This window comes from Kogia breviceps, chromosome 9 (assembly GCF_026419965.1).
Source record: "Kogia breviceps isolate mKogBre1 chromosome 9, mKogBre1 haplotype 1, whole genome shotgun sequence".
NCBI lineage: Eukaryota > Metazoa > Chordata > Mammalia > Artiodactyla > Physeteridae > Kogia > Kogia breviceps.
Window position 1 is genome coordinate 69255806 of NC_081318.1, and position 15398 is coordinate 69271203.

General features: G+C 36.0%; 1 protein-coding gene across 4 annotated transcripts in view; it reads right to left on the reverse strand.

Annotated features, from left to right (window-relative positions):
• The window catches only part of CRPPA (CDP-L-ribitol pyrophosphorylase A), a 327279-nt gene that overhangs the window by 171674 nt on the left and 140207 nt on the right, over nucleotides 1–15398 (reverse strand). For all 4 annotated transcript variants that reach the window (XM_059074968.2, XM_067042599.1, XM_067042597.1 and 1 more), the window contains exon 6: nucleotides 5227–5324. In XM_059074968.2, coding sequence (XP_058930951.1) covers nucleotides 5227–5324 — 98 coding nt within the window. The remainder of the gene's footprint in view (nucleotides 1–5226; nucleotides 5325–15398) is intronic.

Below are 15398 nucleotides of genomic sequence, written 5' to 3' on the forward strand. Positions count from 1 at the left end.
CGTTAACAGTACCCATTTCAAAAGGTTGTTAGGAGCATTTGCTATGGTACCTAGCATAAAATTAGTGCTGAAAATCTTTGGCTGTTATTATTGTTGTTTCTGTTATTTTTATTAGTAGTATTAATCATGTGAGAGATCTTATAAGACACAGCAAGGAATTTTTATATTAATTTAGAAGCAGTGGAAAACCAAGAAACAGATTTGAATGGGGAATAACATGATAAACAATTTAGAACAATCATTCAAATGGCCCCATAAAGAATAAATCTGAGAGGGGCAAGATTGAAGGCTGGAGGTCAGTTAACAGGCTGTTGCAATAGTCCAGACAACAGCTGGGGTGCCTAGGACAGTGGCAATGAAGATAAAAGGACACATATGAAGGATAATGAGAGGTAGAATTCAAACGTTTTGGAACTTGATTTGCTTTGGGAGTGAGATAGAGAATGAGTCAAACTTTATACGAGGTTTAGGGAATGAGGAAATGATATGCATTTTCAGAGACTGAAACCTAAGCAGATGGAGAAGGACTGGCTGGAAAAAGAATTTGTGAATGTGAAATATCATCGACATCGTCAACATTTAAGGGACCTCTGACTGAATATACAGATCTGAAATGCAGGAAAATGAATAATTAAACACAGGGCTAGAGAATATTTTGTGTCCCTAGCAAATGAGGATATGTGAAGCCATCAGCATTTTTTTTAAAGAAGTCCAATTACCTATGTACAAAAATCTAAAAATCATCAATAGAATCTTGAATTCTGCAAAAGAAACTGAGAAGAAGCAGCCAAAAATGAAAAAGGATGAAAGAAAAACAAGATGTTACAGAATCTACTGGATGAGACTCCTTCTAGAAAAAATAGTATCAGACAAGAGAGTCAAGTGGTGCAGTAAATAAGGTAAGGACTGATAAATGTCTTGTGGATTTCCCATAGGAAGGTCACTGAGGACTTCACCGAGAGCAGTTCCTTCGGAAGGTTGGGGAGGAAGTCAAAATGCAGTGGACTGAGGAATGAGAAGATAAATTATTTTAAAGAAGCTTGGCTACAGTGTAACCTTGGGTTTAGAACTGTTTCTTTGTTTTTGTTTTAATGGAAGGAACATGTATCTGTTAATGGGGGAGGGGGAAGGGGGGGGAAGAGAACCGGAGATCAGGAGAGGAAATAGTCTCAATGAGAAGATGGCTACAGACGCAAGATTCTTTAAAGGTTTGGTGCTTGGAAGATACGAATGTTCCCATATTGGAGTATATAATTATACTCTGAAGTAAGAGATAAGACCATATTTAAGAGTGGAGGTAAAGATGGTGAAGTTAGACCAGTGGTTCTCAACTGGAGGATGATTTTGTCTCCCCTCCAGGCAACATTTAGCAATGTCTGGAGACATTTTGTTTGCTACAACTAGGGGGTATAATACAGTCAGCTAGTGGGTAGAATCCTGGGATGCTGCTAGCTAAACAGTGTCCAAGGCACAGGACAGTCCCTCACAATATCTAGTCCAAAGTGCCAATAGTACCAAGGTTAAGAAACCTGGGTTAGACATTTAAGGAGAGAGGAAAAGGTTTAAAATACCCACTGAGGAGAATGGGGAGCTCACAATGGAATCACGGTATGCTTTTGCTTTACAACATTCAGGGCCCAGTGAAGAATGAATACCACTATTTTTTTTAATTGTTTTTATTTTTGGCGGTACGCGGGCCTCTCACTGTTGTGGCCTCTCCCGCTGCGGAGCACAGGCTCCGGACGCGCAGGCTCAGCGGCCACGGCTCACGGATCCAGCCACTCTGCGGCACGTGGGATCCTCCCGGACCAGGGCACGAACCCGTGTCCCCTGCATCGGCAGGCGGACTCTCAACCATTGTGCCACCAGGGAAGCCCTGAATACCAGTATTTTTAAAGTACAATAATCTACACTGTTGTATACTTTTCTCCAGCAGTGTTAAGACTGAATATAGGCTCAGAGAAGTGAAAAGTTAGATTGAAAACATGAATGAGGTTTTACTAACTGTGTTTAATAGAAGGACAAGGGAATTAAAGATATTGGCAAAAGATCCATGATCCACTGAAATGATGGATCATGGTATCTAAGTAAAGTGTGAAACAAAAGGTAGTTGAAAGAGAGAAGACAGTGGGATTAGAGTTTCCTATAAAATTTAAATATGTGCAGTTAGAGCAATTTAGTATAAGATAAGGAAAGGTAAAATATTGTGGTCAGAAGTTAAGAAATGGCCTTAGTATTTATTTTTCAGCACAGTTAAGATGATGGCTATATCCAGACTGGGCCCAACAGATAGGTAGATGAAGTGCACTGAAAACAACGAACACTGGAAATGAGAAGGACAGGACCTGAGAAGCGAAGGCACTGAAAAAAAAAAAAAATCACACAGCGCCAGTTACACACCATTGTGTGTATCCCTAAATTCGACATCATATCATTATTTAAACAATGATTTGAAAACATACATGGACCCAATGTATTACTGCAGCACTACATACAACAGCCAGGACACGAAAGCAACCTAAATGTCCATCAACAGATGAATGGATTAAAAAGATGTGGTATACACATATATAATGGAATACTACTCAGCCATAAAAAAGAATGAAATAATGCCATTTGCAGCGACGTGGATGGACCTCAAGATTGGCATACTGAGTGAAGTACATCAGACAGAGAAAGACAAATATCATATGATATCGCTTATATGTGGAATCTTAAAAAATGGTACAAATGAACTTCTTTACCAAACAGAAATAGAGTCACAGATGCAGAAAATGAACTTACACAGTTACCAAGGAGGAAAGGGGGGGAGGGATAAATTGGGAGATTGGGATTGACATATACACACAACTAAATGTAAAATAGATGATTAATAAGGACCTATTGTATAGCACAGGGAACTCTACTCAATACTCTGTAATGGCCTATAATATGGGAAAAGAATCTAAATAAGAGTGGATATATGTATAACTGATTCACTTTGCTGTACAGCAGAAAGTAACACAACATTGTAAATCACCAATACTCCAATAAAAATTAGAAAAAAACACACAAAACAATGAATAAACAAATTTCTCTCTTAAAACAGAGTTGGGAGACCAGAAGGGGGAACCCTCACACCCTGCGACCACAGCTGAGCCCAACAAGAAGAAACGGTCCTCTTCTCTCCTGGTGAGGACTCAGCAAATAGAAACCATGGGCTGTCTATTTACTCTAGCCCTCCCAACTTCCTTGTTCCTTCTATAAAAGTGTCCTTCCCTTGCTATGGGGGGACTTGCAAGTGGCTTGTAATGGTTGCAGACCCCAAATTTCAATTGTCTGCTTATACTGGAGAAACCTATCTTTGCTGAAGAAATATCTGGCAGTCTATTTGTTTTAGATCAATAATTACCAAACATATCCAGGAAAAGTAACAACAAAAAGAGACTATCACAATAATTGTAACAAAAAGGACTCTCTGTAGAATCTAACACTGGGAAGATCAAGGAATGAGTCACACAGGATGCTACAAGAGTGTAGAACCCAGCTTCTAAACCTAGGGTTGATAGCCAAAGTCCCAGTAACACTCTTTCAGGGCTCCGTCTTATTGGCTTCGGCACTGAATGGATAAAGCATGAATGAAATTATCCAAGAGTAGAAGACGATTTTTCAGGCAAAACGTTGCCTCACGAGGTCAGACCATGGGAAGTTATCTACACTTAAATATCCCGCAGGATGCAGCAGAGAAATTAGGGCACAGAACTTAGGAACAGATTCTTAACAGGTGGATTTGAGATAGAAGGCAAAGAACAAAGTGCTAAAAATTCCAGCAACAGAGGAGAAATAGTCAGAAAGCCTACGAATAAAGGCAACTTGGAAAAGAAGACTGTAGTATAACCTTTATACCCAAGAGACAGCTGAGGTGGCTGCCATTTCTTTCCAGCTTTAGCTTGTTGCTCCAAATGCTACTGGTAGAATTTAACACTGACTGCTATCAAAACGACCACGGGGAGCTTGTTAAAAACTGAAATTCCAGAACTTATCCCAGATGATTCACTAAATATTTACACATTCCAGGAATCTATGTATTTAACAGTTCATGTATTTAATACAGGACTGAAATTTGGGAACTCGTACTATCTACTGCTTAATACTGTCACACCTTCATCTCAGCTGATGAGCTGAGATGTTAACAATAGATGTCATTGTTAAGTCTCTTATAGTTCATATTCGTTGAAAACTTACGGTATGGCAGATGCTTTTCTAACCACATTAAAATACATTTTTAAAGTTCAGTTGTCCCAACAACTTTACAGTACAGATGTTATTAACATTTTCCATTTAAGATAAGGAAACTAGGCAATAAAACAGACATCTGAGCACTGGCAATCTGATACCAGAGACTGTTCTCTTTACTGACTGTGCTATCATGATAGAACTAGCTTACTAAAATAAACTTTTTCCTTTTCCTTTCAACTAGAATTATGTACCTTGTTAAAAAGCCATGAAATGTTGATCATAAACCCAGGCAGTTACACATTTTAATGAAAACAAGGAAACTGATGAAAACAATAAAATCAGCTTGGCAAGAAAACATTTCAAAGCACAAAATTGTCATAAAAATAATGGATGTCCTTAGGGGTAAAAGTAGTAAATAATTCCTATACACCTCCTCACACTCACGGCTACTTCTAGCATTTCCTTAACCCTGATACTAAATATGAGGTTAACTTGGACATTGATCAGTCCAAAAAAGGGAGGGGGGGGCAAGAAACATCCATTCACTTCTTCAATATCATAATTATCCTACCTTTTGCATTTCTGTTTCTTTTTTTTCCTCTCTCCTCTTAATCTTTCTTTTCTTCATGTATTCAACAAACTTTAGTAAGCATCTAGCATGTGCTGGGCACCGTGGCTCTCAAGACAAGTGTCAACCTCATGCAGGGGCTCATGTGCACCGGGGGCGGGGGGGGGGTGGTTTCTAAAGAAGTCACACTGACGCTGAATTTTAAAGGAGAAATAGAACTCGCAGAATGAAGGTGGGGAGGAAATCCAGAAGAGGAGTGGAGAAGGGGAACGAATTGTATTTCAAGTCAAAAGTGATGGCAAAACACAGGATTTCATTATAGCAAAATAAGAAAATTAGCTTGAAAGTACTTTTATGCCTTCTCAAGGAAAGCATCTTTGTATGATAAAAATCTGTGGCAATCAAATGTATTTTATCAAACTGGATCTTTGAATACTTACATTTAATTCATTTTTTAGCATTTCTTCAAGACGATGACCTACATGTTCTTCATCTTCCTTTGCGTCCGTAACTACACAAATTTGTTGTGAAATTCTTTCTGAGATAAAAAAGAAAAAAAATTTTAAGTTTCAGACAGAATACGGAACAAAGCCCTAGTATGCTGAAACCTGTATGAACCCAGTGTTCATAACTATTGAACAAGAATAGGGAGGTGTGGGCTTTAAGACAAGTGGAGTGACTTGGACTGCACAGAGATGTCCTGGACTCAACTGACCATCCAAGCCAGTAAATCTATGTCTTTAACATTTTGTGGGTGGGTAAACAGGATATCATGTAAGCAACAGAAATAAGGATCTTTGGAAATATTTGAAGAGAGTAACTGCAGGTGACAGCTACTTGGCTCAAGAATTCAATCCTTCCACATTTACAAGGAATCTCCCAGAATCTGATGGAATCCCATCTCCCAGGCAGATCCTCTGGTTAAGCCATAAGATGTCTCCTGCATACAGCTCACTGTGCCACCTGGTGCCCTGGCTACGCACAGCATTTTCCTTGCCATTCCAGTCAATTCAATTAAATTCCGCCGTTTAACTATTACCACAACAAGTGAAAATGGCCAAAAACAGAGTTTCTTCAAATTTGGAAGGCTTGAGATGATATAATTTAAAATCATAAGCTGTATGACATACTGATATTCACCTTTGTAAACCCTGGTGCACTCTCCCCAAATATGTGCAGTCCTCCTTTACAGTAAACAGATCTAAAATACTAAGAAATGGCTATATTGTTGCCAGTTAAGAACACATTTCATGGTATTACATCATGGATGTTTTTTAAAGCCTGATTTTAAATAGGAGTCCCAAATCAAAAATTAGTTTAACTTATGACCTAGCTGCTTCTTACACTGGCAACTCCACATAACAGGCTCTCTAGAAACACTGTTCTAGCAATAGTTAATGATTCTTCCAAAAAAGCAGAGCAGAGGAGGACCAAACTTTATTTTCTTTTTCAATAAATCATAGCTGTTTTATTAATTCTAAGAGAGATTTTTGTTTTGTTTTGTTTTAGTTTGTTTGGCCTCGCCACACGGCATGTGGGATCTTAGTTTCCCAACCACAGATCAAACCCATGTCCCTGCATTGGAAGCGTGAAGGTGTGGAGTCTTAACCACTGGACCACCAGGGAAGTCCAAAACATTTAAAATAATAACGTCACTGGTTAATGGTATTCCTGTTACTACCTACCTCCCACTTATCTATAATAGTATATGTTCCAAGAGCCATACCCGATATTCACACTATTTCTCATGATGACCCTGAAAACAAAATTATTGTGAATCTATGTGACAGATTCAGGAAATGACTTCAGAGAAACAAAGTAACTTGCCCAAGATCACAGGGTTATGAGTAAAAGAAAAAGAATTCAAATCCAAAGAAATTAAGCTTACGAACACATAGCTATTCTATGGCACTAAAATGAAAAGAAAAAGACATCTGACATGACTTGAACATCAAGCATTTTCATATGAGAGGTCTTAATGCTTCAGTCATTATTCCATTTAATGCCTCAAAATAAATATGTATTATAAGCTATGTATTATAATTCCTGTTTTTACTCACAAGGTACTTAAATCCAGGTCTTCCCAAAGCTTCTGCCTTTTCTATCATACTTCCTACCTTACAGTAATTTCTGTAAAAGAATGTGAAACAGTCTTCACTCTTTTATACCCTACAAATTCAAGAAAACTAATATAAGCATAGTAATTCAAATGGATTAAGAGGACACTTCTCTGCTGGATACAGATCTGCTATAATTATATTACCTTAAAATCATTTCATCTTTTAGGACTGTGTTCACCCATCATTAAGATTCCTACAAACTTGAAAATGTCCATAATTTTAAATTACACAAGCCTAATAAAATTAAATATAATTAAGAACACAAATGGATGGTACAGATATTAACTGCTATGGAACATCACTGTGATTAGAAAGGTAAATTGGTTGACAAGATTAAAAAAATCTTTATGCTAAAATGAGCTAGGAGCTCACTCTTGAAAGGTAAACTTTGCTTAGTAGAGCCAAGGGGCTTTGAAAGTGATTAAGAGAAACAAGATTTTTTTTAAATTTAATGTATCAGGGTAGAAAGAGTACAATCATAAACTTATTGTGATAGGAGACAAGTTAAGTACTCAAAAAATCATTGAATGATTTAGCAGTGAGCTATGAAGTGGTATACTCAGTGAAGCCAGGACATGAGGGTCCCATGCTTTCCTGAATACCTAGAGTGTCCTGAAAGCTTTAGATGTAACTATAGTACGAGCATTAGCTTTTGAAAACCAAGTTAATTCAAAAGTATGTATTGTATTCTCTTAAATATTTGGAGAAATTTGGACTTTGTAATGTCCTAGCAAAAATCCAGTTACATTTCCAAATGCTTCTTTCACATACACCAAAAATATTATAATAAAAAATTTAATGTGTAAGTACAAAGTAATTTACTAGATATAATATGATGGCACCACAATAATTCTAATTTATAAAATAATGCACAAACAATACTTTTTAAAACAAAACACGACATACGCAGATTTCCATTCCTTGTTTCATCATATATCCTTTATAGAATTCAAGCTCTATCAAATGTAAATCAACAATTAAAACTGACATTATCCCCCTCCAAAACTGAGATACAGTTAGCCCTTGAACATGGGTTTGAATTGCAAAGTGTCCACTTATACACAGATCTTTTTAAAAAAATATATTTTAATTTTTAAAAATTTTTTTTTCGGGGCTTCCCTGGTGGCGCAGTGGTTGAGAATCCGCCTGCCGATGCAGGAGACACGGGTTCGTGCCCTGGTCCGGGAGGATCCCACATGCCGCGGAGCAACTAAGCCCGTGAGCCATGGCTGCTGAGCCTGTGCGTCCGGAGCCTGTGCTCCGCAACGGGAGAGGCCACAACAGTGAGAGGCCCGCATAACGAAAAAAAAAAAAAAAAAAAAAAAAAAAAAAAAAAAAAAAAATTTTTTTTCAAAAAAAAAATTCTTTTTCAATAGGAAATTTTTTTCAATACAGTGCTATATGATCCTCAATTGGATATGTATCTATCCAATATATATATATATATATCCTCAGGTAGATCCTCTACCCACAGATAGAGAGCTGATTATAAATTATAGGTGGATCTTCAATTTTGTGAGAGGCAGTGCCTCTAACACCCAGGTTGTCCAAAGATCAACTGTATAAACAAAATGAAATAACTCAAAATCAATTTGGCATTAATTTTTTGCCATGTGTCAGCTGTTCTAAATAGCTTTTTGTTCGGGAATCTTTGCATTACCATATAAATTTTACAATAAATTTGCACAAAATCACCTGCTATTTATTTATTTACTTTTAAGTATTTTGGTCATGTGCGTGGCTTGAGGGATCTTAGCTCCCCTATTAAGGGATGGAACCGGGGCCCCCTGCAGTGGAAGCACAGAGTCCTAACCACTGGACCACCAGGGAAGTCCCTCACCTGCTTTTTAGACAAAAATGACATTTTTAAAATCGCAAGCCTTTCAATTATAAATATAATATATTCCTCTATTTATTGAGATCTTCCTTAATTTTTCTCAGTGTTTTATAGTCTCCAGTGCAGTCTTTTTGCAATTTTTGTTAAATTTCTAAAAAACATTATTGATGCTATTGTAAATAATATCTTTAGTTGCATTTTCTACTTGTTGATGTACAAAAATATCTTAAGATTTTTATACAGTTTTTGCATTTAGTAACTGCTAAATTCACTTATAAATTCTAAGGGTTTACAAGTTATTTCAAATTTTTTATATATACAAACATGTCATTTGTGAACAAAATTTTATTTCCTTTTTTCCAAATCAAATTTTTTAATCTGATAATGCAACCTTTAGAATTTTGCTTCTATGTTCATGATAAAAATTAGCCTGTAATTTTACTCTTATAAGGTCCTTGTCAGAGGTTTATTAAACATTTACACTGCCTTCATGTAATGGGTTGGAAAGTTCTCTCTTTTTCTATTTTCTGAAGAAATGTGTATGACTGGTGTTATTTCTTCTTTTCAATGGTTTTGTAAAATTCACTGGTAAAAGCCAACTGTCTTTGTGGTAGCGTTTTTAATTAGATTCAACATCTTAAATGAACAACTTTTCCTAGTTATATTTGCCAATGAATGTGTTCATTTAACCTAAATTTAAGTCTATTAGCGTAAAGCTATGGACTGAATGTTTCTGTTCCCCCAAAGTTCATGTTGAAGCTTTAACCCCCCAGTGTGATGGTATTAGGAAGTAGGGCCCTTTGGAAGTAATTAGGTTTAGATGAGATCATGAAGTGAAGATCATCTCATAGGGTGAAGTCCACGTGATGGGATTAGTGCCCTTATAAAAAGAGGAAAAGACACCAGACCTTCCTCTCACATCCATGTGAGGATTCAGCAAGCAGGTAGCTGTCTGCAAGCCCAGAAGAGAGCCCTTATCTGGAAAATGAATCAGCTAGCACCTTTATCTTGGAATTCCCAACTTCCAGAACTGTGAGAAAAAAATTCCTGTTGTTTAAGCCATCCAGTCTACGGTATTTCATTATGGCAGCCCAAGCTGACGAACAAAGTTGCTCACATCTCATTGCAGTGTCTATAGGATGATCAATGATGCTCTTTTTTCATTTCTGATAATAATTATTTGAGCCTTCAATATTTCTCATGATCACTTTTGCCAAGGTTTTATCAATTTTATTAACATTTTCAAATAAAAGTTGTGCTGATTCTTATGCTTGTCTTCTAACTTATGAATGTTTACTATTTTCTTCAATATCTTCTTCATCCTACTATCTATAGATTTAGTTCACTGTTCTTTTCTAATTTCTTACAAAAGAAAAAAAATAGTGGGCTTTTGTGCTTTTCCTTTATTCTAATACAGTTAACCCTTGAACAATACAGGTTCGAACTGCGAGAGTCCACTTACACTTGTTTTTTTCAATATGTACATAGTACAGTACTACATGAGTATGATTGGTTAAATCTACAGATCCAAAACTGTGGACACAGAAGGCCAACTGTAAAGTTATCAACAAATTTTACACTGTGAGGAAGGTCAGGTTCCAAACCTGATGTTTTTCAAGAGTCAACATTTAAGGCTCTAAATTTTCCTCTAATAACAGCTTTATTTATACATCAAACATTGTGATATTTTTCAGTTTAAATTATTTCATTTTCAATTTAAAAGATTTCATTCATTTTTTTTCTCACCTTATACACTTCTAGTTTCCACTGTGATTTCTCATTTGACTCATGGATTATTAATTTTATTGTCTTTATTAGTCTGCTATTGTGCAAGAAGTTGCCATAAATTTAACAGATTAAAACACCCACTAGTATCTCACAATTCTATAAGACAGAGAAGGAGAAAGCTAGAGAGAGAAAGAGCAAAAGACAGCATGAGCATACACAAGAAGAAATGATAATGAGCTCACACATAAAGAAACGATAGAGCAAATGGGGCAAAACGTAAAAAATCAGTGAACTGGTGATCTGGGTAAAAGACAGATGGAAGTTATGTGTACTATTCTTGCATCTTTGAAATTTGAAAGTATATTAAATAAAAAAATATTCTAACCCCCCAAGAAACAAATAAGATACAATTAAAAATAGATTTATATACATACACACACATAAATAGCAGAAGACTTTAAAATTCATCTCTCTAAAGTTTTAATTACGTGAGGTGATGGATCTGTTACCTAACCTTATTTGTGATAATCATTTCACAATATATACATGTAACAAACCATCATATTGTACAACATAAAATGTTTTACATCAATTATATCTCAATAAAGCTAGATAAATTTATTAAAAAATTAATTCTGTCCATTAAAGATCAACTGAGCAAAACATAAATAAGGACCTAGATTCAAGACAATGTAACATAATAATGAACAAAGCCAATCTTTTATCATATTGGTTTCTGTATTGTCTGCTGACTTCCTGTAATTCCCAGTTACTTGTATTCCACATGGAAGTCTGTACCAGACCGGCCACTTTCTAATAGTGTCTACAGTCCATATCAATATCATTTAGCACCAACAATGATAAATTTTCTATCTGGCTACGGTCATTTAAAGTCTAAACTAGGTTCAACTGGTTCTCAAACATGGCTGCACTTAAGAATCAACTCTCAGTATCATTTTGTTTTGCCTTTATATTTTTTAAATACATATGCTTATAACTCACCCAACAAAATTCTCGCCTGTACTTTCTGAAGCTCCAAAAGTGATTCTAATGTTTAGCCAGCTTGAAAACCTCTGCTTACTCACTGCACTGATTTTCTATAATGTGATGTTTATAAAAGGTTTCTCTATCTTAAAAAAACATAAAAATTACCTACGATAGCTGATTAATCCCATCAAAATGGTATAAGTCTTTTTGAGTATAATAATTTGGGGATAATTTTGTAGTTTTCTCTCATCTCCATATTGTGGCAACTGAAGGATGACGAATTTAGTGAGAAAAAAAATGTGTTGGGTTACTCATTTCCCTTTGATATTTCAGTGTGAAATTTTTAAAGAAACCCAAACCCACCCAACTCCTACTCTGATCTGCATGGCTCACTGGAGTTTACAATTTAGACATTTCATGCCCAATATTTTAAAGGCAATATTATAAGAAAAACTGCAACGTTTATATTTCAATTATAAGTATGAGGCACTTCTTGGGTGTCCAATATTTCTTAAATTATTGAGGTGAATGTAATTTTTCAAAATCTTATACAAACTCTGTATCTGAAAATAGTATATTCATACTTTGACAGCATTATATATGTATGAAACGAGATGAGAGACTAACAATTACTATGTAAAGCCAAATTTTCTATAAGGAGTTTATAACTATCTAAAAGAAAAACAGGAGACATGGGAATAATGAAAGATACTACATGTGGATTAATGAAGATTGTATGAATTAATATGTGTAAAGTTATGCAGAATGCTTTGTACAAGTATATCCCCAATAAATATTCACAGAATAAATGCTATCATGGTCATATACATTCATTATGAATATAAGTTAAGATTCCTTTTATCTTACCAAAATACAACCCATCTCTAATTCCAAATGGTGCCTTGTGGTCTTAACATTTCAGAGTTTGATAAACAACCCCTACCAACTTTGTCCCACTGCTTTTCAAGTTTCAAAGTTTCACCAAATATGCAGTAGTTTTATATAGTAATGGAATACACATCTTGAGTAATCAACAGTCCCCTGTTTTCATCATTTAAATCCTCTGAAGCTAAAATGGATACCTTCTATCTGTAATCGTTCATATCTTACTTTGTCCACTAGACCTAGGCTGAAACATCTTACATGATTTCTATTAATGATTCCACAAACATGCACTGACAGGCTTAACTGAAAAAGTTAATGTACTTAAGATCTTCAGCAAAAACAGGCATCTGCCATAACTGTACTTGTACCATGCAGATGGAAGGCCAAAATGGGAAAGAATGTAAGCTGTAGGAACAGGGCTCAAATAAATTGAACCTCCTCTCTTCCATAGTTATTCTAGTATCCCCCAACTCACAAAAACGGGAAAAAAGGCACATTATTTAAAATTCACTTTTTTCATGAACCACAAAACACTTTCCAATCATTAATATGATTAATCCTTATTATTTCTCAATGCAAAGTATTTAACAACTTCCTTGAGGTTAATGATGAAATCAAAAGAAAAAAGAAGTCTTTAGAATTCTTGATCTGCTGTTCTAACTATTAATAAAGCACTTCTTAGAAACATTTAGAGTTTAAAATAAAAACAATAGCACTGGGGAAAAACCATAAAGTCATTTCACTTGCTGGAATCATAAAAATTCTAACACAAGAATCTACTCTTTGTTCTCACCCCAAAAAAGACCTAAGGATAAATTGGAAAAACACTGAAATTAACTTTAAATCACACCTGACCAGTCAACTTGATGACTAATATTATTCTCTGAGTTTTAGTTTCCATACTACCCTCTCTCTTTTTTTTTCTTTCTTTCTTTTTTTTTTTTTTTTTTTTTTTTTGCGGTACGCGGGCCTCTCACTGTCATGGCCTCTCCCGTTGCGGAGCACAGGCTCCGGACGCACAGGCTCAGCGGCCATGGCTCACGGGCCCAGCCGCTCCGAGGCATGTGGGATCTTCCCGGACCGGGGCACGAACCGACGTCCCCTTCATTGGCAGGCGGACTCTCAACCACTGTGCCACCAGGGAAGCTCCTACCCTCTCTTTTAAACAGCTTTTTAAAAAACTTTCTAAAAGGCACCTGTGTCACATGATGAAATATTTTGATATCTAAACCACTACGGTACATCCCTTCCCTCAGAACCATTTTTAACGAGTACTCTGATTTACACTGAATAACTTCATTTATATATCACATCGAGTGTCACACAGCTCTCAAAGTGACAACACAAAATTCAAACTGGAACATAACTTGGAAATTGACAGGTTAGAATTAAAAGCTGTAAGCATTAATTAATAAGCTCAAAATTTTCAGTTAATACCTCATCCCCATGCATGACAACTTCTAAATGGTCAAAGAATATGTATGATTGCCAATAATTAATAATAATACCAAAAATAAATAACGTGCAACTTGATTTTACTTTACTGGCTACAATGATTAATTTTGTATGTCAACTTGCCTGGGACACAGGGTGCCCAGATATTTGCCCAAACATAATTTGGGTATTTTTCATGGTATTTTTAGATGAGTTTAACACTTATATCTGTAAACTAAATAAAGCAGATTGCTCTCTCTAATGTGGGTGGGCCTCATCCAGTCATTTTAAGACCTGAATAAAAGAAAACGTTGACCCTCCCCCCATGTAAGAGATGATTCTCCTGTATAACAACCTTCAAACTGAAACATGGCTCTTTCCTGATTCTACAGTAGTCTGCTGGCCTTTGGACTTGAACTGGGACATTGGCTTTGTAGATTTTGGACTTGTCAGTCTTAATAATCTGTAATCCTGTATGCCAATTCCTTATAGTGTGTGTATATATCTCATTTGTTGTGTTTCTCTGGAGAACTCTAACTAATTCACTGGAAAAAAAATTTGAAGCATTCTTCAACAGATAACTCATAATTCTAAAGTCCTGACCAGAGGATTCCCACCTCCATATATTTTATACAGGGCAACATACAATCACCCACAACACATTGGGCTTTACACCTCATTCTTCAGCCACCAAATAATACCACCTACAATTCCCTGGACACACCATGATCTTTGCAATAATGTTCATGATCCCCCCGCCTGCAGTGCCATCACATTTCCTTGTCTAATTCTCCAATAAGGACTACATCAAGCATCACCTGCATTAGTAACTCTAGGCAAATGTTTTAGACGTATTTTGGTGAGAAGAGAAGAAGAAAAGGAGGGAGGAACAGAACCACCAAGAAAAATTTTGTGCAACTACAGTTCCCCCCCATCTCCAAACCCCCAGTTCTGATACATAATGATATCTCTCTCAAACACATATAACCACACAACTAGGATTCTCCTTATATCCAGGTAATCACTGCATTGCTGAATGTGAGCGTTCATGGGAAAAGGCCCCTCAGTTTAGTTTCAGAAGTGGAAAGAAATCCACATGTACTGTGACCCTAGTAAGTCTATTGGCAAAGCAGATGGTCAGATAGTACACACCAACAGAGCCATATCAGTTCCTTACAGCCAGCAATCATTCTGGTTGTCAGTGCATTCATTCTGATTATTTAGTACTCATGACATTCTATAATTATTGCTAATATTGCTTTGGCTTTTTACTGCAGTAGATACTTTTATACATTATTTCATTTAATCATCACAACAACCAAGGAAAGAAATTATTCTTCCAATTTTACAGATGAGTTAAGCGAGGCTATAAAGCCAGTAAGTTGCCCAAGGTCATACTGCCATGAATTGTGAACTTTAAGCTTTCTAACTCAAGTCCATGAGAAGTTAGCATCCTAAACGATATTTTTCCCTCTCATCCTGTTCTACATTTTTATTTTACTTTCATTATCATTTTTACATTGGATTATATTATCTATTTGTCTTTCTCTCCCACAAAATCACAAACTCCTAACTCTGTAACTTATCATTTCCCAACATTACCCCCAGGTTTTAGCACAGG